Below are 26,871 nucleotides of genomic sequence, written 5' to 3'. Positions count from 1 at the left end.
TAGTACTTATATTAGCTACAATTTTACATGGTGATAAATATCTTGTCCTATCGCTCCAATCCCTCCTCAGGATCCCCCTAAGCGAAGGTGCCTCTGGCGTTTTGGCTCTGCTAGTTGGAGGGACCTGGGGAGGTATTTTGCTGATTTTCCTTGGAATGACTACTGCTTCCGTGTCAGAGACCCGTCTTTGTGTACTGAGCGCATAACAGAGGTGATAGTGTCCGGCATGGAGGCGTACATTCCTCACTCTTTTTCTCGTCCTAAACCTTCCAAACCTTTCTTTAACACAGCTTGTTCTCGTGCTATACATGATAGAGAGGTGGCCCACAAAAGGTACTTAAACCTTTCATCACCAGAATCTCATGCACTTTATATTTCTGCCCGGAACCATGCCAAATTTTTTCTCCAACTAGCCAAAAACTCCTTCATTAACAGAAAGTGTCAAAACCTTTCAAGATCTAACTCCCCTCGTGACTTCTGGCATCTAGCCAAAAATATCTCCAATAACTTTGCTTCTTCTTCTTTCCTTTCTCTGTTTCAACCAGATGGCACCACTGCTATCACATCTGTTTCTAAAGCTGAACTCTTCGCTCAATCCTTTGCTAAAAACTCTACCTTGGATGATTCTGAGGTTGTTCCTCCCTCTCCTCCACCCTCTGACTACTTCATGCCACCTATTAAAATTCTTCGTAATGATGTTTTCCATGCCCTCGCTGGCCTAAACCCTCGGAAGTCTTATGGACCTGATGGGGTCCCTCCTATTGTTCTCCGAAACTGCGTCTCCGTGCTTGCACCGTTCTAAACCCTCAAACTACCGTCCTATTGCTTGAATTTCCTGCCTATCTAAAGTTTTTTGAATCTATCCTCAACAGGAAGATTCTTAAACATCTATCACTTCACAACCTTCTATCTGATCGCCAGTATGGGTTCCGTCAAGGCCGCTCTACTGGTGATCTGGCTTTCCTTAATAAATCTTGGTCATCCTCTTTTAGAGATTTTGGTGAAACTTTTGCTGTTGCCTTGGACATATCAAAAAGCTTTTCACAGTCTGGCACAAAGCTTTGATTTCCAAACTACCCTCCTACGGCTTCTCTCCTTCTCTCTGTAACTTCACCTCAAGTTTCCTTTCTGACTGTTCTATTGCTGCTGTGGTAGACGGGCACTGTTCTTCTCCTAAATCTATTAATAGTGGTGTTCCTCAGGGTTCTGTCCTGTCACCCACTCTCCTCTTATTATTCATTAATGATCTTTTAAACCAATCTTCTTGTCCTATCCACTCCTACGCTGATGACACCACCGTGCACTTTTCCACATCTTTTCATAGACCTCCCTTCAGGAGGTAAACATTTCACGCAGGGAAGCCACAGAACGCTTGATTTCTGATCTTTCTAAAATTTCTGATTGGGGCAGAGCAAACCTGGTATTGTTCGATGCCTTAAAAGCTCAATTCCTCCATCTATCAACTCGACACAACCTTCCAGACAAGTATCCCCTCTTCTTCAATGATACTCAACTGTCCCCCTCTTCTACACTGAACATCTTCGCTCTGTCATTTACTTATAATCTGAACTGGAAACTTCACATCTCATGTCTAGCTAAAACAGCTTCTATGAAATTAGGGGTTTTGAGACGTCTCCGCCAGTTTTTCTCACCCCCCCCCCCAGCTGCTAACTCTGTACAAATCCGTCCATGTATGGAGTATGCTTCATATGTCTGCGGGCTTCCACTCATACTGCTCTTCTAGACAGGGTGGAATCAAAAGCTTTTCTTCTCATGAACTCCTCTCCTCTAACTGACTGTCTTCAGCCTCTCTCTCACCGCCGCAATGTTGCATCTCTAGCTGTCTTCTACCGCTATTTTCATGCTAACTGCTCTTCTGATCTTGCTAACTGCATGCCTCCCCTCCTCCCGCGGCCTCGCTGCACAAGACTTTCTTCTTTCTCTTACCCCTATTCTGTTCACCTCTCTAACGCAAGAGTTAACCAGTACTCTCAGTCATTCATCCCTTTCTCTAGTAAACTCTGGAACTCCCTGTCTGCTTCTGTATTTCCACCTTCCTATCACATAGATTCCTTCAAGAGGGAGGTTTCAAGACACTTATTCATCAATTTTTGACCACTGCTCTGACCCTTTTATGGGACTGGCATTTCAGTGGGCATTTTTTTTATTGGATTTGTGTTGCCCTTGGCCACTGTCCTTCCTACATAAAGAAAAAAAAAGCAACTTTCCGCTTTTGAACATCGTGACTCGTATGCTAAACGTACTGTTCTTGACCTGACCGTGCCGCGCCAGCCCATGTTGACTTTTTATGGGTCCCTTTTTTTTTGCATGATGAAAGTGATTTTTTTTTTTTTACCTAAAAAGTGTGTGTGTGTGTGTGTGTGTGTGTGTGTGTGTGTGTGTGGCGCATATGATGGGTAAGGAAGGATGTGGGGGAGTAAGTGAAGGATGATAGGGGGAGGATCGAGGAGGGGGAAGAATAGTAATTTAGGAGGAGGAAAATCACAAGTAGATAAGGGTGGATGAGTAGATGAGGGAAGTAGATGAGTAGATGAGGGAAGGGGTGAAAAGAGGAGGTTGAGGAAAAACAACTCGACACGAGAGAGAGAGAGAGAGAGAGAGAGAGAGAGAGAGAGAGAGAGAGAGAGAGAGAGAGAGAGAGAGAGAGAGAGAGAGAGACAGATTCAAATATATAATTGTCGAAGTATTGGATATGACTGTTATAGCTGGGTGGGGGATAAGGCCAGGACAGGAGGGAAGGGATTAGCCGAGCAGGAGATAATTTGTCAAGAAGCCTAGATTGGCCTGTTTTCAAGGAAAAAAAGCCAAGACGGCAATGTCCCAACCCAAAAGCCAAGATCAAGTCAAGAAAGTCAAGGAGTGGCAACGCTGGTATGCCGCCGGCCTAAGGCAGGCCGCAGCCTGAACTGGCAGTTGCTAGATCTCTCCTGGAAAAAAAAAAAAAAAAAAAAATCGCAAAAAAAAAAATCGCAAAAAAGGTATCAAATTGCCCCCGAAAAAAAAAAAAAAAAGCTGTCACGTAATTTAAATGGCCAGCTGTAGGCGTGGCATGTTTACATTTGGCCCTTTAAACGGTTTACAAAACGTCGAATCACATTGAAATTCCTGGAGGTTGTCCCCAGAGGATCTCTATTTTTTTCGTGTACTTTACTCGATTTCGTATTGTGCTCGATTTTTCATCGAAAATATGGGTATACCTCTCCCCCTTTTTTTTGTTTATTATTATATTAAGTGGTGCTTTCTGTGATGATGTGTTAGCTGGGAGACCATAGGGCGAGAGTTAGGACCTAAAAAGTTCACACATATCCTTCATTATTAGATTTTTCTTTTATTTAAAATTCTCTATGAGACCTAGGCCTTTTTTTTTTTTTTTTATGTAATTTTTGTTGCCCTTGACCAGTGGTCTTTTTGCATAAAAAATACCAATATACACAATGTTTAAGTTAGGAACAGTGTAAAAAGAAATGGCAACGCCTTAGGCTGGTATGTTCTTGAGACGCAGTGATCCACACGATGTAAAAAAAAAAAAAATTATATATATATATATATATATATATATATATATATATATATATATATATATATATATATATATATATATATATATATATATATATATATATATATATATATATATATATATATATATCAACAAAGTTATTTCACATTTAAGGTAACACTTGAATAATAAATGAATTACTGAAATATAATGCTTAGTAAAAAATAAATAAAAAAAAAAAAAAATTGTGTTAGAACAAGAAAATATGGAAACTGGAAGAGGCTAGCTGGCCTTCAAACACCAGCTCTCCAGCACTTAAAGCCTATCAATATGCCATCTTCGTCTATAAAATTATGCATTCAATATCCTCTGGAGTTATCTAATGCCTGCGTATTCCTCATATTCTTGTCAAATTTGCAACTCTATGAATATTTTTTTTTTTTGCGTATCTGTATTTTTAATCTCATTTTGTCAAGCTTATAAACACTTATACGAGTTCTGGGTTGTTTCCCGAATAAAGGGATCTAGGTTATGTTTCCGTTGTTTAACTCTTCATCCTGTTTAAATGCTTCTATCATACATCACCACGCACCCTATGCCTTCACCTTTACTTAATCCCATTGTATAATGAGGCTCCACAACACAATGTAGTGTGGCTTAATGAAAGGTAAGTACTACAACTTTGAAATTACATGTAGTTTTATTACTAATAATCTTAATTGTAAAATCAATTACTCTGTTGTTATGAAAGTTACATTTTTCCGCGTAAGGCCTAGATCTCCGAAGGAAATTATTGGTACTCGGCGGTACTTGACAGGGTTTCATAATGGTATTTTTAACCCTAGAACTCAAGCGGGGTCGGTGCAGATCCCACTAAAACTTCTCATAGGTAGTAACATTGGCATCTCAGTGGCGCCAGATGACTGTGTTGACTGCTAGCCCCAGTGTCTGTTGCGCGCTTTGTAATGTAGGGTTGTATCGTTTTAGCCCTCTCCGTGTACGATGTAGAAGCGATTGGTGGCTTTGGTTTGGATCCTTCGAATGTGTTTATGTAATATATGTAATAAATGGTTGTCTTACGTGAGTATCCTAACATTTTCTTACATTCTTTTCATGTATATATATATATATATATATATATATATATATATATATATATATATATATATATATATATATATATATATATATATATATATATATATATATATATATATATATATATATATATATATATATATATATATATATATATATATATATATATATATATATATACTTTTCAGAGACATACTCGTACAATACTCTTTAATGATGTCTAAAAAACATTATACTCAGGAGGAACTAGAATATATTCTAAACACCACAGAAGCTCTTCCAGAATATGATGACAGTGAGAAAAAAATGGGTGATCTCGAGTTTGAGGAAATAGATGACAGTGATTCAGATAAGGATTACAGTATGTGCTATCAATGTCTGAAGTAGGGTGGGTCTCGTTTTACTTTTTTCCGTTTCCAGTCTAGAAGCGATTGGTGCCCGTTTTGACCCCTCGAATGGCTAGCCTCCCATTTCTGTCAAAAAGCCTGCAATTATGCATATCTTCCATCTGCAACATCCCCCTTCGTGCCCAGGGTCCTACTAAAGAGATGGAGCAGGTAGTGTTGTCCAGTGTCAACTCTCGCTGGGTACAGTGCAGGAAGTGTTCAAGGAAGGATGAAAGAAAAAAGCTGTCATGAGTACTATAGCTGTAAGGAGGCACTCTGCGGCCGCCATTATCCTCCCTTTGTACCTTGACTGTATTCCTAAATCGTGAGCAATAACTTTCTATGAAATACAACTTTACTAATATGAATTTCGGAAAAATACTACATTTTTTTTTCTTTTTTTACACAAAAAATGAAATATCCACTTTATTTGAAGGCGTGCCTGACGTCTAGCTGTGGTGCCAGAATCATGTGGATACAGGAACTGCATCCCACACTCACCGGCTGTACTTGGAACACGGGGCATGAGAATATCCGCATAGGAGTACGTGATATAAAATATAATAATGTCTATAGGTCTCATAGTTTTTATGATTTTTTGTTATTATTATTACTATTGTTATTACTATTATTATTATTATTATTATTATTATTATTATTATTATTATTATTATTATTATTATTATTTTTATTTTATGTTTTTTTTTAGTTAAAGGTCTGAAATTTCATTTTCTATTCTTATGTATATTTGATCTTCAAGAAACAGGATTAAATTCGTATTTCCTCAAGGTGCCTTCAGACTGAATAAAATGCAATTAGAAGTATTTATTTTTAATTTCCAAAAGTTGGGGATCGGTAAGAATACGTGTTAATATAATTTTTAAGAATATGTGTTCTAAGGTTATTAAAAAATATCGAGCCAATACAGTCACAATGAAAAGTATGCTAGACATGAAATAAACTTATCAAACTGAACGAAAAAAAAAAAAAAAATCTTAGAGGACAAGTGTGATTAAAGGATATGCAGGTACATAAGACAACGATCGTGACTTTTGCATGTCGCTGTTACATCGTCCAGTGTTATCGATGAGTTGCATCAGGCCAAGTCTCATAAAGATGTTATTCCTCATAAGAAGGTGAAGACTTGTCAGTGGAGGACATGGGCACAGGAAGGGTGAGGTTGATGGCCAGTTGATTGAGGTGAGCGGGGAGGAGGTACAGGCGGCCAGACGTCACATTACTGAGGTCGTTGTCTGTCTGTTTCTCCACCCTGGCAAAGTTTTATTTGCGTCAAGGTGAAAGGTTAAAGAGAAAAGTAATCAGAATTGGTCACCTATCTTTCCGTACGGGGTTAGGTTATATAAATCTATGTTTTGTTGTCGTGTATGATAAGTAAATAACGAAAATATATTAGCAAAATTTGCTCGTCATATTTCTGCCCAGAATCGTGCCAAATATGCTCCTCAGCTTACCAGAAAACCTTTAATCAATATATATATATATATATATATATATATATATATATATATATATATATATATATATATATATATATATATATATATATATATATATATATATATATATATATATACACACATTCAGGATGACCTGTGAGGAAGTTCACATATTCTCAGAAATGAAAGAACAAGTATTTTAAGTCGGAAATATTCTATGGTCAAATGTTTTTGGAGTCGTAGTTTAGAAGTTACAGGATATCTAAATATGAACGCACTTCATTGTTTAAAGGCGGGTTTACACAGGGTATTTTTCCACCCGGCTGGTTCTAGCCACTTGGAACAGCCGGCAGGTTTCACCCGAAAGCATTCACACACTGGAGACTTCGTTGAGAGCAGACGTGTCAGGAGCAGCTGCGCCGAACTTGCCTATTTGTGGGTACAGGGTCCGAGGTATTTTCTTAGCCTGTCTCCATACAAAAGTATAAGAAAGTGCACAGTGTGGGGTGGAGTTTTTATAGAAGGAGTAGAAAAAAGATCGGAGATGGAATAGATGAAGTGAAAATTGTGGGTGAAAACACCGAATCCGAATCGGTTGTAAACAAAGCGTGATGGCGGCCGCCGCCGCGTCGTCGTCGCCCAGAGGCACACCAAAATTTGAAGGATTTAGTGAAAAAGATATACAGGTAGGCAGGTTAAATGCAAGATTATGGAAATTAGAAGAAGAGAATGAAAAGATAAGAGAGGAAATAAGAGGATTGGTGACATTAGTCAGAGGATGGAAAGGAGATAAGGAGAGGGGACTTAAAGACATGAACGATATTGTTTAAGAGCTGGAAGAGTTGAAAGGAAGGGAGTTAAAAAGAGAAAGGGAAAACAAGAAACTGAGAGAGGAAGTGGAAAAGATAGTGGATTTAAATGTAAAGTACAGTGAAGAAATACAAGAACTCAAAAAAGAAAATGGAAAGTTAAGGAGCATGCTGGAGAAGAAAGAAGTTAGGATAGATGAAGGCAAAATCCAGAGTGAAGTAAAAGGCTTAGTTGAAAAGGAAGTGAAAAGTTGGAAAGAAGAGAGAGAACAAGAGAAGATAGATATGACAGAAATAATAAAAAAAAAAACAGCAAGAAGAACATGATAAAGAGATGGCGAAAAAAGTAGTGAAAATCATTAAGGAAAAAGATAACATAGTAAGGGATACGGTACAAAAAAAGATGTGCCTGATGGTGTTTGGGGATAAAGAGAAGACCACATCAAATAAAGTTCTAAGAGAAAGAGAAGAATTACAAAGAGCAAAAGAAATCATTGGGAAAATTGTAGAAGAAGGAGATGAAACGGATATACAAATAGAAGAAGTGTACAGGATTGGGAAATATTCAGAAGGGGGGAAACGTCCCATGAAAATAAGACTTAATACCCAAGCGGCAGCCAAATACATCTTGAGAAGAACGAGTTTGTTAAGAAAGATAGAGGGTATGAATGATATATATATATATATATATATATATATATATATATATATATATATATATATATATATATATATATATATATATATATATATATATATACTCGTATATATATATAAGAAGAGAAATGAATGAGGAGGAAAGAAACAAGGTGAAAGAGTTAAAAGAGGAGGCCAAGACAAAAAACGAAGAGAGAACACAGGAACAGGCAGAAAGGTATATATGGAGGGTGATAGACATGAAAATGAGGAAATGGTGGTTAAAGAATGCGGGGCAAGAAGTAAGACAACAAAGAGAGAACACAAAAGAAATGGGTCCACAATAAATAAAAATTAAAGTTATGTATACAAACATAGATGGATTAGTGTCCAGCCTAAGGGAACTAAAAGATTATTTACATGAAAAAAAAACCAGAAGTGGCATGCATTACGGAAACAAAACTAACAAGGGAGATTAATGTTGAATTTGAAGAAGAAGGATATAACACATGGAGAAGAGATAGAAAGAATAAGGGAGGAGGAGGAGTGATGATTCTAGTAAGAAAAGACATCTTGATAGAAACAGTGGAATATGGTGAAGGGAGGTCAGAAACATTGAGTGTGGAGATCAAGATCCAAGGACAAGAAAGCAGAAAAATTATTGTTGCATACATGCCTCCAAAGACCAACACTTGCGGGACTGATGATTATAAGCACATGCAAAGCGAGTTCATAAAAAGTATAGATGACATGCTAAATATAAGAAACAAGGTGTTACTAGTAGATTTTAAAAGCAAAGAGATAAACTGGGGGGAGATGGAGGTGACAGGGATTGCCAGTACATGGAGTGAAGAATTTTTACAGACTATGATGTTAAACACGATGGATCAATGGGTGAAAGAAAATACTAGGTACAGAGGGGAAGATGAACCATCACTACTAGGTTTTTACAAAAAAGCCAGAAAATGAACCAAGTATAGAATATTTGTGTCCAGTGGGAAAAAGTGATCATGTGAAGATGGAGATAGAGATCAAAGAAGAAGTGCCAAAATTCAATGAGGAATATAAAAATGAGAGAAAAAATTATGCTAAGGCAGACTTTACAGGGTTAAAGAAATTCTACGGAGAGATTGATTGGAATAATTTATTAAGAGGTATGGAGGTGCAGAAAAAATATGAAGTGTTTTTAAGCAAGTTTAGAGAAGGTGTTGAAAGATATATGCCAAGATATAAGGTAAAAGAAAATAAGAAAGTGTGGTTTAATGCAAAGTGTGCAGAGACAAAAAAGAAGGAGAGGGCATGGAAAAAAATGAGGAAACAATGGAATGAGATAAATAGAGAAGAATACAGGACAGCTAGAAATGATTATGTTAAAATAAGGAGAAGAAGAAAGAAATTTTGAAAGAGATGTAGTTGGAAAGTGTAAAGAAGAACCCAAACTTTTCTATAGATATATAAATGGAAAAATAAAGCATAGAGATACCATTACAAAGCTGAAGAAAAATGGAGAAATTTATGAAATCACACAAGAGATGGCTGAGATACTGAATAAAAGCTTTAAGTCTGTATTTACAAGAGAAACTGTCTTTGCATCACTGGGAGATGAGGAACAACAGAAAGGAATAGAAAACATACAAGTGGAAAGAAAAGAAATTAAAAGACTACTGGAAGAGCTAGATACTAGGAAGGCGATGGGGCCAGACAAAGTAAATGGATGGATATTGAAAGAATGTAGAGAGGAATTGGAAGAACCAATATGGGAGATAATTAACAGTTCTTTGAAGGAGGGAAAAGTACCAAAGGAATGGAAGAGAGCAAATATAGTACCGTTATACAAAGGAGGTAATAAAATGGAACCACTGAATTACAGACCAGTCTCACTCACGAGTATTGTAAGTAAACTCTGTGAAATAGTCATTAAAAACAGATGGGTGCAATATCTTGAACAAGAAAATATAATAACAGAAAAACAATTCGGTTTCAGGAAAGAGAGATCTTGTGTAACAAACTTACTGAGCTTTTATACAAGAGTAATAGATAAACTACAAGAGAGAGATGGTTGGGTTGATGCAGTCTATTTAGATCTGAAAAAAGCTTTTGATACAGTTCCACATAAAAGTCTCATATGGAAACTGGAACATCGAGGAGGGCTAAAAGGAAAAATACTTAAGTGGATGAAGGATTATCTCAAAGGTAGGGAAATGAGCACAGTAATCAGAGATAATAAATCAAGTTGGTGCGAAGTAACAAGCGGAGTACCACAAGGGTCTGTGTTGGCACCTATAATGTTTCAGGTCTATACAAATGATATGACGGTGGGTTTAAATAGCTACATTAACATGTTTGCAGATGATGCAAAGTTGATGAAAGTAATAAAGAACCAAGAGGATTGTGAGGAACTACAGAGGGATATTGATAGAATTTATGAATGGAGTAAACGATGGAAATTAGAATTCAATATAAAGAAGTGCCATGTAATGGAGATGGGAAGAAGTAAAAGGAGACCTTCATGGGAGTATAAGATGGGAGGAATCACAATACCAAAGAGCAAAGAAGAAAAAGACTTGGGAGTAATAATTCAAGACACGCTATCACCAGAAAAACACATCAGTGGAATATTTGGCTCTACATATAATTTGCTAGCAAATATCAGGGTGGCATTTAATTACCTAGACAAAGAAATGATAAAGAAAATCATAACACACATGATACGCCCCAAACTGGAATACGCAGCAGTGGTATGGTCTCCACACAAGAAGAAAGATATAAGGAAATTGGAAAGAATACAAAGAACAGTTACGAAAATGATACCTGAATTGGAAGACCTAAGTTACGAGGAAAGACTGGAAGAAATTGGATTACCAACACTGCAAGAAAGAAGGGAAAGAGGAGACCTGATAACAATGTTCAAATTAGTAAATGGCATGGAGAAGATAGACAGAGATGACCTAGTTGTAAAAGTGGAGGAAAGAGATAGACGTACAAGGGGACATATGAAGAAATTAAAGAAGAGTCATTGGTTGGGAGATATTAAGAAATACAGCTTTCCGCATCGAACGGTTGAAATATGGAATAACTTAAAAGAAGAGGTAGTTGCGGCAAAGAGTGTGCACATGTTTTTAGAGATAGATTGGACAAATTCGGGTATGGAGACAGGACTAATTGAGCTTTGGCTCGGACCCTGTACTATACAACTAGGTAAATACAACTAGGTAAATACACGGTCGAGATTAGCCGCTGGGTCGCTGCATCAAAACATAAACAATCAAGGTGGAGTCCTCCGATGACGTACTAACTACAAAAAAAGATATTCCGGACGCATGGGTCGAATCAATGTCCATATTGCTGCTCATGATGCATTCCGGTAGAATAAAAAAATTTGATTAATATATTTAAATATTTAATTTATTTATTGAATATAATAGTAGTCAGTGGTTAGTATTAAAACAATTTCCAACATATTCCTCATCTTTTCAATTTTATATTGTTGCCATGGGAGGTGACGTTGGTAGCACTGTGCCGCCGGATAGTGAAGGTAGGCGTTGGCAGCGCTGGAATAGAGGACCGGAAGTGGCATGGACAGTGATTGGTCGGGAGAGCAGCAGCGCGCTGGCCAATCACGGAGGGGCCTACCTTGTATAAGCAGCTGTGGCAGCCTCCATTAAAGAGCACCCGTTCCCCTCCTACGCCACATTGCGGCGCCAGATATAAGTGAAGCCAAGAGAAGGAGAGAGAGCGCCTGATTTCCGCCTACACTACACGGCAACGCCAAATAGAAGTGAAGACAAGAGGAGAGAGAGCGCCTGTTTCCTGCTTGCGACACAGCGACGCCAGATAGAAGTGAAGCCAAGGAAAGGAGAGAGAGCACCCGTTTCCCGCCTAACGCGACACCTGTGCCGACAGTCTGCACTGTGCTCTCTTTGTGTGACTGCCGCTGCCACGACGTCACTGCGCCGCGGGACATGGTGTGAGACAATGAGGTGTGTGTGTGTGTGTGACACATGCGTGGTCTGTTTCGGCGTGGGCCACCGGAGGAGACAGCTGTGCTTTGCTGAGTGAGCGCCGATGGTGCGACTTGTACTGTAGTGTAGCCTCTTGTCCTGTGGTATTGCTCTGTACGGCCAGTAATGACAGGAGTGCTAGTGAGACTGTGTTTTGTTGCCCTTCCCCTCTCTCAGTACTCTGTTGAGTCCAGACAGGTGCCGTGTGTGCATGCCTCGCGCCCACTAGCCAAACGAACCCTACCACGACGGCAGTGGTGGATTCCTGTTGTGTGTGCTGACCGCCTTGGGCTGGTACAGTGGTAAGAGTGTACCTGAAGGCTGAAAGGGGCGTGCAACAATAATACAATACAATAACAACAATAATAATAATAGCTGTTCTCATTTGATCCTGAAAAAAATGCTGGGAAGGCAGCACATCAGACCGACAGATTGGTTTCCCAGCTGGGCCGGCAGTTCACCAAATCCCAACTTCATTTCGCTGCATTTTGCATATTCCCAGCTAAAACCAGCCGCGAATTGCCCCATGTAAAGGCGGGTTCACACTTAGGAATTCGCTGCTGAATTGCCACCCGCCTCAAGCCGCGTTGGCCCGCCTTCTGAACTTTAGGTGCCTGGCGGCTGGAATTGCCAGCCGCGCCAACAAAACCGGCAGGTTGGTCTTGTTCAGCCGCGCGCTGTTTTGTTTACATCGTGTCCTCAGGAAGAGCTGTGGAAGATGTGGTGTCCGGAGATAGAAAGGTTAATGCTGGAGCTAGTGAGGGACCAACGTCATCTCTGGGTCCCGAGACACGCTATATATATATATATATATATATATATATATATATATATATATATATATATATATATATATATATATATATATATATATATATATAATTGAATATATATATATATATATATATATATATATATATATATATATATATATATATATATATATATATATATATATATATATATATATATATATATATATATATATATATATATATATATATATATATATATATATATATATATATATATATATATATATATATAATTGAATAGTAATCTTGAGTAGTAATCGCTGCAGATGAAGTCAACTTCTTAATAATTACTGATCTCTCTTCCTTACCTGTTGCTAGATAACTCAACGTAGGTGTCAGGCGTTCACCAGGTGCCACTGCATCCCTCATGTGGACATCTTCCTTCTTCATAAGGGGAGTCACAAGCTGCAGGAGACCATGATACTACTCCCTGTTGAGGCGTATCCACTCTCTCATGAGTGTTTGGATCTTTCACGCTCAGCTCAAGCAAAAGAGTGTGGTAGACACTCAATTCTTCTCTTTTATTTAGTTATTATTCTCTTTTAGTTATTTAGTTATTACTTGCTTCAGCGATACACCGCTGTCATGAATTTGAATTTATCTTCATTCACCAAAATCTTGATGTGTAATCAAGTAATACTCTCAAGATACCAACGCCCACCATTGCTGCCTTTCCTCCCTCCCATCCCCAACTCATATTGCGTTCATATTTGAATATACTGTAACTTCGAAATCATGGATGGCGATAAAAGTATTTGAATATTGAATATTTCTGACCTAGAATGATTTGCTCTTTTATTTCTGTGAATATGTGACTTTCCTCATGGGGGATCCTATAAATATATAAAGGGTGTCTCTGATATGAAAGATTAGATCATGCAAGCACACACACACACACACACACACACACACACACACACACACACACACACACACACACACACACACACACACACACACACACACACACACACACACACAGTAAATTGATAAATAAATAAATGAATAATATAGTACTTAAATTAGCGTTGGCTTTGTACGTACCTCATTAAATTTGTCTTACCTGACATGATGGAGACGCGTGTAATCATAGGCAAGGTTGGACGACTGCAGATGCTGAAGAAAATGGTCAAAGAGAAAGTGGTAGACTCCCCCTTGCTTACGGTTCTCAGAACAGTTGTTTTGTGTGAAGGAGGAGGAAGGAGTGGAGACGGCCAGCACGAAGCGGGTGTTGATGTCCATGAGGCGTCGGGTGAACCAAACTGTGGGATCGTTGATCTTATCCTGGTCTCCTACGGCATAAAGGTCCTCGATCTGTCAGTGCAAGAGTAATGTGGCTACACACTGCGCCTCTTACTTATTCTCTGTACTGACATTCTATAACTCGAAGGTTACAGACCAACTATAACATAAAGCCATTCAGAATGCTTCTCTCTCCACTTCTCCTCCTCCTCCTCCTCCGCATAAACTTAGAAGTCCATCATGGACTGACTTGCTGCCTCTGGTCAGTCGCCGTAAACAGTGGCTTGTTGCATTTTTTTTGTTTTTGTTTTAGATTGTTATATAATTTGACATTCCGTATTCTAATTCGAGCACGATGGTGTGTGTGTGTGTGTGTGTGTGTGTGTGTGTGTGTGTGTGTGTGTGTGTGTGTGTGTGTGTGTGTGAGTGCGCGCGCGCGCGCGTGCGTGCGTGCCTGCGCGCGCGCGCGCGCGTCTTGTGCTTGGGTGCATGTATTCGTGAGATTTTCGAAAAGGCGTTTCTGCCGAAGGGAGATCAGTGCTTACACTTTCTTGAGAACAAATATGAAATCTGCATCTTTCGTTTTCTTCCTTCCTTCATTCTCTCTCTCTCTCTCTCTCTCTCTCTCTCTCTCTCTCTCTCTCTCTCTGGGGAAGATAGTGGTGGTGGCGGTTAGAAAGTTTTTTTTTGTCCTAAGTATAAATGGTTCTTGTCAAGGGTAACAGAAAGGCAGCGAGAGAGAGAGAGAGAGAGAGAGAGAGAGAGAGAGAGAGAGAGAGAGAGAGAGAGAGAGAGAGAGAGAGAGAGAGAGAGAGAGAGAGAGAGAGAGAGAGAGTTCAGTGAAGACGATGGTCTTTGAAGAGAATTACTCAAAAGAAAATCCAAAATTACGAAGAGAAACTTAGGAAAGGTATAACATCAACGCAAGAGAACATTGGTTTGAGGGGTTAGGGCGGTCACCCTTTTTTAGGAAAAGGCTGAATGTAGGCAAACTTTTAGAAGGAAGGACAAGTTGATGTTGACAAGCAGATTTGGTAGAATTTGACTTGGCAAGATGCAAGTTTCACGATCTGACACACCTCGTGACTTCTGGCACCTTACCAAAAAAACTTTTCCAATAACTTTACTTCTTCATCTTTCCTTCCTTTATTTCAACCGGATGACACCACTGCCATCTCATCTATCTCTAATGCTGAACTATTCTCTCAAACAATTGATAAAAACTACCTTGGATGATTCAGGGCTTCTTCCTACCTCTCTTCCACTCCCCAAAGCGTCTAGGGAGGTGAAAACACGACTTCAAGAGTCAAAAACGGCTATGGCTGTGAAACAGTATAAACATGCTTCTCTAGCAGAGTTACAGCCAGTTAATTCAGTAATGATCCAGGTCCTCGAGAGGCATTTTGAGTTATCTCCTAAATTTGAAGGGCCTCATCTAGTACTTAAACGCCTACATGGTAATGAATTTGTAGTTTTTGACACAGTGTCTTCTAATAAGGTAGAAGTGGTGCATAGTGACAGAGTTAAACAGATCAACACTAAGGTGAACGTGGGCTTAGCCGAAGCTACTTCTCTTGCTTGAGCTGTATCTTGATTTTCCTACACATACTCATAACTACAATCTGCGAAATCGTACTAACCAGAATGCTTAAATATTCCTTTTCACGTGTTTCAGAGATGTTTGTCCTACTCCTCCTCTTCGTTTTCCCCTCTCTTTGAGACAGGAACCCAGACCACCTTGGACCCGGGACCTCGACAGAAGGAAGGGAATGCAACACTATATCCCACTCCTGCATCAGACATTGAACCATCTGTGTAGACAGGGAAGGAGCCAGAGTGTGTCAAAAAGTGTTCCAAAAATTAAGCACAAGACTTGTACTGCGATTATAAGTTTTTATTATTAACAACAAGAGGGCAGATCGATACCCGCGAAAACTGCCAGTACCCGACCCTTAGGAGGCGATGGGGGCAAATGGAGATGGAGGGTATATCAAATTCGGTCATGGCAGACCTCACCAAATATCCAAAAGGCTTAGGAAAACTAGGGCGAGCATCATATAAGGGAGAACGTGCATCATGAGAAACTGTTGTACAAGTGACAGACTCAGGAAGGCGGTGGATTCGATACCAACACCTCATCAAAAGCAACTGACGGCGTATGTCCAATGGCAGGACACCAACATCTACCAGTAAACTAGGGATTGGGGATAAGCGGAACGCATTAGTTGCCAGGCGAATACCAGCGTGGTGCATCGAATCCAACACACGGAGCCGAGCCTCAGTGGCAGACAAATAGATTTCACAACCGTACTCTAATTTAGAAAGAATAAGAGCTCGGTGCAAGGCTAGGAGGCTCTGTCTGTCAGCACCCCAAGAAATATGAGCCAAAATTCTTAGAGGTGACAGCGCCTTCATGCATGCCGCCTTAATATAACGAAGGTGGGGTACCCAAGTCAGCCGACTGTCAAATATAAGTCACAGGAAACGAGTTTCTTCCTCACAAGAGATTCTTATATCATAGATACAAGTCTGGGTCAGGGTAAACACCACGAAGGCGGCAAAAATGCATCGCCACATTCTTTGAAGCCGAGAAACGAAATCTCGAGTTGCGGCCCACTGCTGAGTGCCACCTGTAGCTTGCTCTCAAACAATGGCATCTGAGCTGCAGAAAAGGAGAAACACAAGTCATCGACATGTAAGCTACCAAGAACTTCTTTTTTCCGAAAGTATACCAATATAAAGGAATAGGAAGTATACCTGTTTATAGCTACAATGAGAAGTGTGACACTAAGTATACTTCCTTGCGGCATGCCATCTTCAAGTGGGCGTACTCCTGACAAATCGCCACTAACCCTTACCTGTAAAAAAACGACAAGATAAAAACTGTTGTATAAAAACAGTAAGGCGGCTACAAAGGTCAAACTCAAACAAACTAAGTAAAATGTCATAACGCTAGGCTGTGTCGTGAGCTTTCTCTAAATAAAAAAAGACTGTGAGATGGTGTCGCTTATTAGCAAATGCCTCACAAATGGGAGATTCCAGGGACTATAAAACATCAGTCGTAGATCGCATTTTCCGGAAACAATACTGAACTGGAGACAGGTAATTGCCTCTCTCCAAGTACGACATAAGTCTGATATTCACCATCCTTTGCACCAACTTATAAATGCATGAAGTTAAAGAAATGAGGCGATAATTGGTCGATAGTTGATGATCTTTTTCAGGCTCTGGAATGGGAATAATTACAGCCACATCCCAAGAGGATGGAAAATCACTGGTATTCCAAATAAAGTTATAGAGGTCGAGTAAAAAGGTAAAAATATCATCGGACATAAAAGAAATATGGGATGCCATCGGTACCCGGGGATAAATCATGTCACTGGGACAAAACCATGCTTAGCTCAGACAGAGAAAATAGTACATTATAAGACTCTCCACCAGGTGAGGCAAAATTGACGCCAACAAATTCCAAATGTTGACGATGAAGTGCCATAGGTGTTGTTGGATTCTTTTTAGAGACATTTACAAAATGCTCAGCAAACAGGTCGGAATCTATCTTTGGGTCTGCCACCGTGACCCCATCATGGGATAAAACAGGTCGGGGAGGTGCTAAGTACTTCTCAGATATTTTGTGATCGCTGTTGAAGACCTCGGTGAGTGGTGTGCGAACTGCGATGGAAGAGATATACTCGTAGCTCTTCCAAGATTCCTGCCGAGCCATCTTTAAGGTGCGGCGAGCACGGGCACGCGCTTGTCGAAAAGCCTCCAAACAGTGGACGTCCCCATGATGCCGTCGAAGGCGAAAAAAGGCGGCATGCTTTTCTTGAGCAGAAGCTGTACAATCTGCATTCCACCATGGAACAGGACATTCAGAAAACCGGCCAGAGGTCTTAGGCATGTACTGAATAGCACCGGAGTGCAAGACATCAGTGAAGTTTGTTGCAGCCTCATCACATTTTACTATCTCATCCATTGAGCAGGAAACTATTAAAATTCTTCGCAATGATGTTTTCCATGCCCTTGCTGGCCTAAACCCTCGGAAGGCTTATGGATCTGATGGGGTCCCTCCTATTGTTCTCCGAAACTGTGCCTCCGTGCTTGCACCTTGTCTAGTCAAACTCTTTCAGCTCTGTCTGTCAACATCAACCTTTCCTTCTTGCTGGAAGTTTGCCTACATTCAGCCTGTTCCTGAAAAGGGTGACCGTTCTCCGTTAGAGGAGGAGGCAGTAGACACCTGCCGAAACGATAATTACTCCCAGTGAGGTCTAAAGCACTGTTTAGGGGGTGCTGTGAACTTATCATTAAATCCAGCTGTGACCTTACTGAACGTTTCCCTTTGTGTCTCACAACACAAGGAGGCAGTCACAGCCTGCCCTTTAAAGACAACTCTCTTCCTCCACACAAAACTACAAGCACCTAATAACACACACACCTTTCACTCAAAAATTTTAAAATCATCATGGCGACTCCTACACCAGCCTCGGAGTCCCCATCTGGGGAGGGGACCATAAATGTCCCCAGGTCAGACTGCCTTTCTGTCGACGACCCTAAGTGTCTTGACACCCCCCTCAACTTTTTCTTCATTAACTTCTGAAACATTCGCGGTCTAAAATCTAATTTTCAATCTGCAGAACACCACCTCTCCTCTTCTAAACCTCATCTTCTTTTCCTCACTGAAACTCAGGTGTCTGAGGCAACTGACAGTAGCCCCTTTTCTGTTCCCTCCTACTTTCTCAATCCTCATTTTCGATCCAAAGCTGGATGTTGCGTTTATGTGCGCAATGACTTAACCTACTCTCGTGCCCACGCTCTTGAATCTTCCGAGTTTTCCACCATCTGGCTACGACTACAGAGTCACTCTCAAACTAAATTTATCTGTACTGTATACCTCTCACCTAACTCCTCTGACTATAAGAAATTCTTTGACTACTTAACTTCCAAAGTGCAGCACATTCTGACCCTCTTCCCTTTTGCAGAGATCTCCATTCTTGGAGACTACAATGTTCACCACCAGCTTTGGCTTTCCTCTCCCTTCACTGACCATCCTGGTGAACTAGCCTTCAACTTTGCTATCCTTCATGATCTAGAGCAATTGGTGCAACACCCTACTCGTATTCATGACCGTCTTGGAGATACGCCCAACATTCTTGACCTTTTCCTGACCTCTAATCCTTCTGGTTATGCTGTCACCCTTTCTTCTCCGTTGGGCTCCTCCGATCACAATCTCATCTCTGTATCTTGTCTTATCACTCCAATCCCTCCTCAGGATACCCCTAAGCGAAGGTGCCTCTGGCGTTTTGCCTCTGCTAGTTGGGGGGACCTGAGGAGGTATTATGCTGATTTTCCTTGGAATGACTACTGGTTCCGTGTCAGAGACCCGTCTTTGTGTGCTGAGCGCATGACAGAGGTGATAATGTCTGGCATGGAGGCGTACATTCCTTACTCTTTTTCTCGACTTAAACCTTCCAAACCTTGTTTTAACACAGCTTGTTCTCGTGCTATACATGATAGAGAGGTGGCCCACAAAAGGTACTTAAGCCTTCCATCTCCACAATCTCATGCACTTTATATTTCTGCTCGGAACCATGCCAAGTCTGTTCTCCAACTAGCCAAAAACTCCTTCATTAACAGAAAGTGTCAAAACCTTTCAAGATTTAACTCCCCTGGCTACTTCTGGCATCTAGCCAAAAATATCTCCAAGAACTTTGCTTCTTCTTTCCCTCCTTTATTTCAACCAGATGGCACCACTGCTATCACATCTATTTCTAAAGCTGAACTCAAACCTTTGTTAAAAACTCTACCTTGGACAATTCTGGGCTTGTTCCTCCCTCTCCTCCACCTTCTGACTACTTCATGCTACCTATTAAAATTCTTCGCAATGATGTTTTCCATGCCTTAATTGGCCTAAACCCTCGGAAGGCTTATGGACCTGATGGGGTCCCTCCTATTGTTCTCCGAAACGGTGCCTCCGTGCTTGCACCTTGCCTAGTCAAACTCTTTCAGCTCTGTCTGTCAACATCTACCTTTCCTTCTTGCTGGAAGTTTGCCTACATTCAGCTTGTTCCTAAAAAGGGTGACCGTTCTAATCCTTCAAATTACCGTACTATTGCTTTAATTTCCTGCCTATCTAAAGTTTTTGAATCTATCCTCAACAGGAAGATTCTTAAACATCTATCACTTCACAACCTTCTATCTGATCGCCAGTATGTGTTCCGTCAAGGCCGCTCTACTGGTGATCTTCTGGCTTTCCTTACTGAGTCTTGGTCATCCTCTTTTAGAGATTTTAGTGAAATTTTTGTTGTTGCCTTGGACATATCAAAAGCTTTTGATAGAATCTGGCACAAAGCTTTGATTTTCAAACTACCCTCCTACAGCTTCTATCCTTCTCTCAGTAACTTCATCTCAAGTTTCCTTTCTGACCGTTTTATTGCTGCTGTGGTAGACGGTCACTGTTCTTCTCCTAAATCTGTTAACAGTGGTGTTCCTCAGGGTTCTGTCCTGTCGCCCACTCTCTTCTTATTATTCATTAATGATCTTCTAAACCAAACTTCTTGTCCTATCCACTCCTACGCTAATGATACCACCCTGCACTTTTACACGTCTTTTCATAGACGTCCAACCCTTCAGGATGTAAACATTTCACGCAGGGAAGCCACAGAAAGCTTGACTTCTGATCTTTCTAAAATTTCTGATTGGGGCAGAGCAAACTGGGTATTGTTCAATGCCTCAAAAACTCAATTCCTCTATCTATCAACTCGACACAACCTTCCAGACAACTATCTCCTCTTCTTCAATGACACTCAAATGTCCCCCTCTTCTACACTGAACATCCTCAGTCTGTCCTTTACTTATAATCTGTACTGCAAACATCACATCTCATCTCTAGCTAAAACAGCTTCTAGGAAGTTAGGTGTTCTGAGATGTCTCCACCAGTTTTTCTCACCTCCCCAGCTGCTAACTTTGTACAAGGGCCTTATCCGTATGGAGTATGCTTCACATGTCTGCGGGGGGGGGGGTTCCACTCATACTGCTCTTCTAGACAGGGTGGAATCAAAAGCTTTTCGTGTCATCAACTCCTCTCCTCTAACTGACTGTCTTCAGCCTCTCTCTCATCGCCGCAATGTTGCATCTCTAGCTGTCTTCTACCGCTATTTTCATGCTAACTGTTCTTCTGATCTTGCTAACTGCATGCCTCCCCTCCTCCCGCGGCCTCGCTGCACAAGACTTTCTTCTTTCTTGCACCGCTATTCTGTCCACCTCTCTAATGCAAGAGTTAACCAGTATTCTCAAGCATTCATCCCTTTCTCTGGTAAACTCTGGAACTCCCTGCCTGCTTCTGTATTTCCACTTTCCTATGACTTGAATTCCTTCAAGAGGGAGGTTTCAAGACACTTATCCTTCAAATTTGACTACCGCTTTGGACCCTTTTTATCGGACTCGCATTTCAGTGGGCATTTTTTTTTTTTATCGGATTTTTGTTGCCCTTGGTCAGTGTCCCTCCTACATAAAAAAAAAAAAAAAACTACCGTCCTATTGCTTTAATTTTCTGCCTATCTAAAGTTTTTGAATCTATCCTCAACAGGAAGATTCTTAATCATCTATCACTTCACAACCTTCTATCTGATCGCCAGATCAGATAGAAGTTCCGTCAAGGCCGCTCTACTGGTGATCTGGCTTTCCTTACTGAGTCTTGGTCATCGTCTTTTAGAGATTTTGGTAAAACTTTTGCTGTTGCCTTGGACATATCAAAAGCTTTTGATAGAGTCTGGCACAAAGCTCTGATTTCCAAACTACCCTCCCACAGCTTCTATCCTTCTTTCTGTAACTTCATCTCAAGTTTTCTTTCTGACCGTTCTATTGCTGCTGTGGTAGACAGTCACTGTTCTTCTAAATCTATTAACAGTGGTATTCCTCAGGGTTCTGTCCTGTCACCCACTCTCTTCTTATTATTCATTAATGATCTTCTAAACCAAACTTCTTGTTCTATCCACTCCTACGCTGATGATGGAACTCCCTGCCTGCTTCTGTATTTCCACCTTCCTATGACTATGAATTCCTTCAAGAGGGAGGTTTCAAGACACTTATTCATCAATTTTTGACTACTGCTTTGACCCTTTTATGGGACTGGCATCTTGGATGTCATTCTTTTTATTGGATTTTTGTTGCCCTTGGCCAGTGTCCCTCCTACATAAAAAAAATAAAAAAAGTGGTGAGATCTTTGAATAGGTACCATTACGCCTTATCTACCCACCATCGGGGAGGATGTGACTGTGGTGCAGATTCTGTTGACTCCAATAAAATTGGGAAGTGATCGCTCGCATGTAGATCTGGTAAAACTTTCCAGCTAAAACCAAGAAAAGAAATGGAAGTACACAGAGAGAAAGAGAGACTTGTTGTAAAAGTACCGGTGTGATTGGAAATGGGTCACGTCTCCAGAGTTTAAAATCTCCAATCCTGAATCCTCGATAAAAGAACCAATTAAAAGACCACGAGGGTTGACAGCGTTATCATTCCACAAAGAATAGCGACCATTGAAGTCTCCCAATAAAATAAGAGAAGGATGATCATTTAAAGGATTTTCAAATTCATTTCTCTCTATAGGAACATTGGGAGGCAGATACAGAGGAGGAGGCGTGGGAGAATTGTTAATGTGTTGCTATGGCAGTTTGAAAGTCTTGGAAGTCGTTCGCGGTTGGGAATCCATGGGGGCGTGGACTGACAATATGTACTTTTGTATGAGGAGTCTGTGATGTAGCTGGTGAAGATGCAATGGAAGGCTTTGCTGAAGATGTAGTGGAGGGCTTGGTTGAAGATGCAGAGGAGATGACACTTTCCAAAACAGAAAACCTGTTGGAGACAGTAACTGAAGCAGCGACATTCTCACAGGAACGGGAAGAAACAATTGATGGTTGAGAAAGGCGGGAAGGTGTGCACCTGTGGTACAGGTAGAAGAACAAGAGTGGAAGGAGGAGGCGTATGTATTTGCCCCATCATCTTTCTGTCTAAAGATTAATCTTAGTAGGCACTACTAAGACTAATGAATTGAAAATTAGCCAGTTGAAGGATGCCCTGCTCAAGGCGGTACCTCTTACATTGTTGAGAGCGTAGTGAATGAGCTTCCCTGCAGAAGAAGCAATAAGGGACTGATTCGCATTCAGGAGAAGGGTGGGAGTCAAGGGCAGAGCAGTGACCACACCGGAGGATGCTTGTACAGTTGTTTCTCCCATGACCGAAATCATGACACCGGTAACATTGCAATGGACGATCGGTGAAAGGCTTTACTGGAAGAGAGAGGACCGATCTTAACACGGTCAGGGAGAAAAGAACCATAGAATGTGAGCATTATCATATTATCATTGCCTTTAATTTTGGCCACTCGTTGAACATTAACAGGACATAACTGAAGGATGTCATATTCTGAAAGGTCGTCCTGGTTGTAAATACGTCTTTTACGGTAACTGAATGTTCGGTGTTGGTTGATAGGTTCAGACTCCATCAGAAGGGCATGGTAAATGGAGGAGCATCTTCGCTTGTGTTAATCTTTAGCTCGGATCAAGAAGCCTCTGCCATATTTCTTGATGTTATTTGTAGGGAGTACTCCTATCTCCCTCTCTAAATACTTGGTAGTGTGAATAAAGTTTCCTTGACCTTTCCTATAATATACTGCAAATCAGTAAGGTGTAGGTGGATGGCGAAGTCTGGGAGCTCGTTCATCTGCATCAGCAAAGATATTAGAACATTAATTATTCGCGCTGTCAGCTACATTGCTTGATCGAATGACTTCAGCAGTTAAGTTGTTATCTCCAAGACGCAGATAATTTCTTCCCTCAAGAGCAGCTTTGGTAGCAACGTCTGATGTAAATGGCACGTAACACCGATTAGAATGACAATCACCATCGTATATGAGACGGATACGGAGAACTGTTCCGAGAGGCTTGAGAACTGAGTGAATAGCACGGTATGACATGGAGGCATAGACATTAATGATCATGAGAGTGTCAAGACAAGACTCAACAGCTGACCCAAGGCGTCTCTCACCCTGGGAAACAACAGCAGGGGGCGGGGGGAGGGTTACGAGTTCCCGCCTGCACAACACCATCACGACCAGAGGGAGACGTCTTGAGGGCCTGGTCGACCGCCCCTCGAGGACCAGAGGAGTTTTTATATTTACCCATATGGATACTATAAAAATAAATTGGCTCCAGGGACCAAGGGAAACCGCCTACTTGGACAACGAAGGAAGCAAGCGCTGGCCGCTGTGAACGGAGTACCTCATTCCCATGGAGGGCACTCGTTTTAAAAAGTGGACCCTCATGACTTGAAAGTTTGTCCACGACGGGGCTAAGACCTCCCTCCACAACGCATCCCAGCCCAGACACCCAACCATCCAATACAGAACGACCTCAAAAGGTGGCCCCTCTGGTGAGCGGCACCGTTGACCTGTACTGGCAGCCTAACTCTGGGAACCATTTAGTCTGGTCCCTCGCTGGCGACCTTGTTAGCATGGGTAGCCCTCTCTCTCTAAGTAGGGCAGAGCAGGGGCTAAAGCCCCCATTTAGCCTCGCTCGCCAGGTGAAAGGGACACGCAAACGCCCCACGAGTCATTCTTGAAGACGCTGACGGTGCCCAATACTCTGTTGGGGATCCTTTCGATCTCCTTGATTACAAGAGAAAAACAAGTACGCGTCAGAAACCGACGTGTGCGAGCTATCACTTATACATAAGGTCGTTTCGAGGAGTTTGTCTCTGTGCTCTTATTCCCATTTAGCTCCAGCACCTTACTTTTATGAGAACTTCATGGAACGTCACTACTTCTTGTTTCCTGAACTCATGTCTGTCTGTGAAATGTGCGAAGGGTCGTCACTCTTCCAGTGTCAAGACACTTTTCCATACCAAAAGTGTGTTCCTTAACTTATTCTAAGGTGACTACTCATTTGGAAACACTACCCTAGGCTTTTATGGCAAAGATTTTCAAAAGAATCTGTACCTGGAAAATTAATATTTCCACTGTAAAGTATGTCACCAACTCTGTTTCTCAGCTCTCTTTTGCAAATTTCTTTGCTGTCCATGATTCTTTACCTTCTTACTTACAGCCTCATACCACTTGTCATAACGTTGATTTTAATGATTACCTTGTACTGTCTCCTTAGACGGATTTCGGTTTTGTATAAATTCCTTAAAGCCAGGGTCTCTCCACAGGAAACAGGCCACGACACCAGTGTATGACATAACTAGGTACATGTCTCTAGACTAATTTATCGCGAGAACGCTCGAGGCAGGTGACAGAGCGATTTGCCCATAGATAGGTGAGGATAAGTAAGGTAGGAATAGGTAAGATTTTTGTTCAGATAGTGTAGGAAACTTCCATTGTGGAAATTTCCATTGTTTTCACATCTGTTGAAATGTCGCCACCTAGCACAGACTGATCACGAGGCGCTGATGTTACGTCTACGTTCGCTGGCTATTGCCGGGGGCACCTTCCCGAGGCAGTGAGCAGCGGGCTGAGCGTGCGGCATGAGGAATGCTACCAAGCAAACCTGTCGGTATGTGTCCGTTGAACTCAGTGCTGTGAGTGTGTGCACAAGCTCTAAACAAATTTTAAAACTAAGTGAAGTGATGTCACTCTTTAACTGATAACAAAACACTGTGACGTATTCTTAGTCTCTCCAGTAATCCGAGACCTAACACTATAATATCCCGTAACGAGTAAACTCTTCTGTTGTATATATTGATATGATTCAAACTTTCTTTCAATCCTACTCATATCGCGCTACCGTAAAGCAAATGTTCCTGCCGCAAGCGTGACAAACGGCCGAGTAGGGGAACAGAGTTCCACTCCTACTACTCTTTTAGACGGAAAGAAATCAAAAGATTTTCGTCTTATCAACTCCTCTCTAACTGATTGCTTTTGGCTTCTCTCTCATCGCCGCATGGTTGCATTTGTTGCTATCTTCTACCGCTATTTTCACTCTTAACTGCTTTTCTGATCTTGGTAACTGCATGCCTCCCCTACTCCCGCGGTTTCGCTGCACAACACCTACTTTCTCTCACCCTGTTCAGTCCACGTCTCTAATGCATGAGTTGACCAGTATTATCAATCATTCGTCTCTTTCCCTGGTAAACTCTGGAACTCCCTGCTTGTTTTTGTATTTCCTCTTTCCTATGATTTGAATTCTTTGAAAAGGGAGGTTTCAAGACACTTATACTCTGTTATTTGATCATTTTATTTAACTCTTTGAAGAGGGAGGTTTCGAGACACTTATTTGTTATTTGATCATCCTATTTGATATGCCTTTGGAAACTGGTACTTAAGTGGGCCATTTTTTTCTTTTAAATTTTTGTTGCCCTCGGCCAGTGGCCCTCTTCCATTAAGAAAAAAAAAAAAAAAGAGAAAAAAAAAGAGGCAAAGTTACAGAGAACGTTAGGCCACCTGTTCACCGTCTACGACGCGGGTCGCGATGGCCACCAACCTACCTCAGTCACCCTGTTCTTCGCTGCCTATTATTATCTGTCATACATAGTAACCATGAAAGTTTTGATAAATGGGAGTGAATTTCGATTCCTTCTTTTTGCAAATTATCTTCGTATGAAACCTCTTGAACAGTTAAAGATGAATAAATCAGCTAAGGAATAGTCAACTGAAAGGAGTGAGTGACTACACAGAATCACAAATATAGGACCATACGAGAGATATACATCGCAAGCTGTTGACAAATCTGCTGGGTTTTAACTTCATAACCTTAAATAAAATATGGTCAGAGTAAACTTTAATAGTGATTCATCGTCGAGGTCCATCAGATGGTGTAAAATTTTCGACAATGGTCGAGTGGCTTATGGAAGACATAGTGGAAAACGTATGACGAAAATGGTACCAATCAAATATGAGAGAGCTGACTTATGAAGAGGA

General features: G+C 41.0%; 1 protein-coding gene across 9 annotated transcripts in view; it reads right to left on the bottom strand.

Annotated features, from left to right (window-relative positions):
• The window catches only part of LOC135104928 (uncharacterized), a 221,239-nt gene that overhangs the window by 29,384 nt on the left and 164,984 nt on the right, over positions 1–26,871 (bottom strand). For 8 of the 9 annotated variants that reach the window (XM_064012711.1, XM_064012702.1, XM_064012710.1 and 5 more), the window contains 2 exons: positions 13,786–14,036; positions 5,820–6,274 (listed from right to left, as the gene is read on the bottom strand). In XM_064012711.1, the coding sequence (XP_063868781.1) occupies positions 6,124–6,274; positions 13,786–14,036 (402 nt within the window). In that variant the 3' untranslated portion in view covers positions 5,820–6,123. Of the gene's footprint in view, positions 1–5,819; positions 6,275–13,785; positions 14,037–26,871 lie in introns of those variants that run through there. The other variant, XM_064012708.1, reaches the window with a different exon arrangement.

Source organism: Scylla paramamosain, chromosome 11, assembly GCF_035594125.1.
Source record: "Scylla paramamosain isolate STU-SP2022 chromosome 11, ASM3559412v1, whole genome shotgun sequence".
Classification (NCBI taxonomy): Eukaryota; Metazoa; Arthropoda; class Malacostraca; order Decapoda; family Portunidae; genus Scylla; species Scylla paramamosain.
The sequence above is the reverse complement of the archived record's forward strand: the minus strand, read 5'-3'. Positions and strand labels throughout refer to the sequence as shown.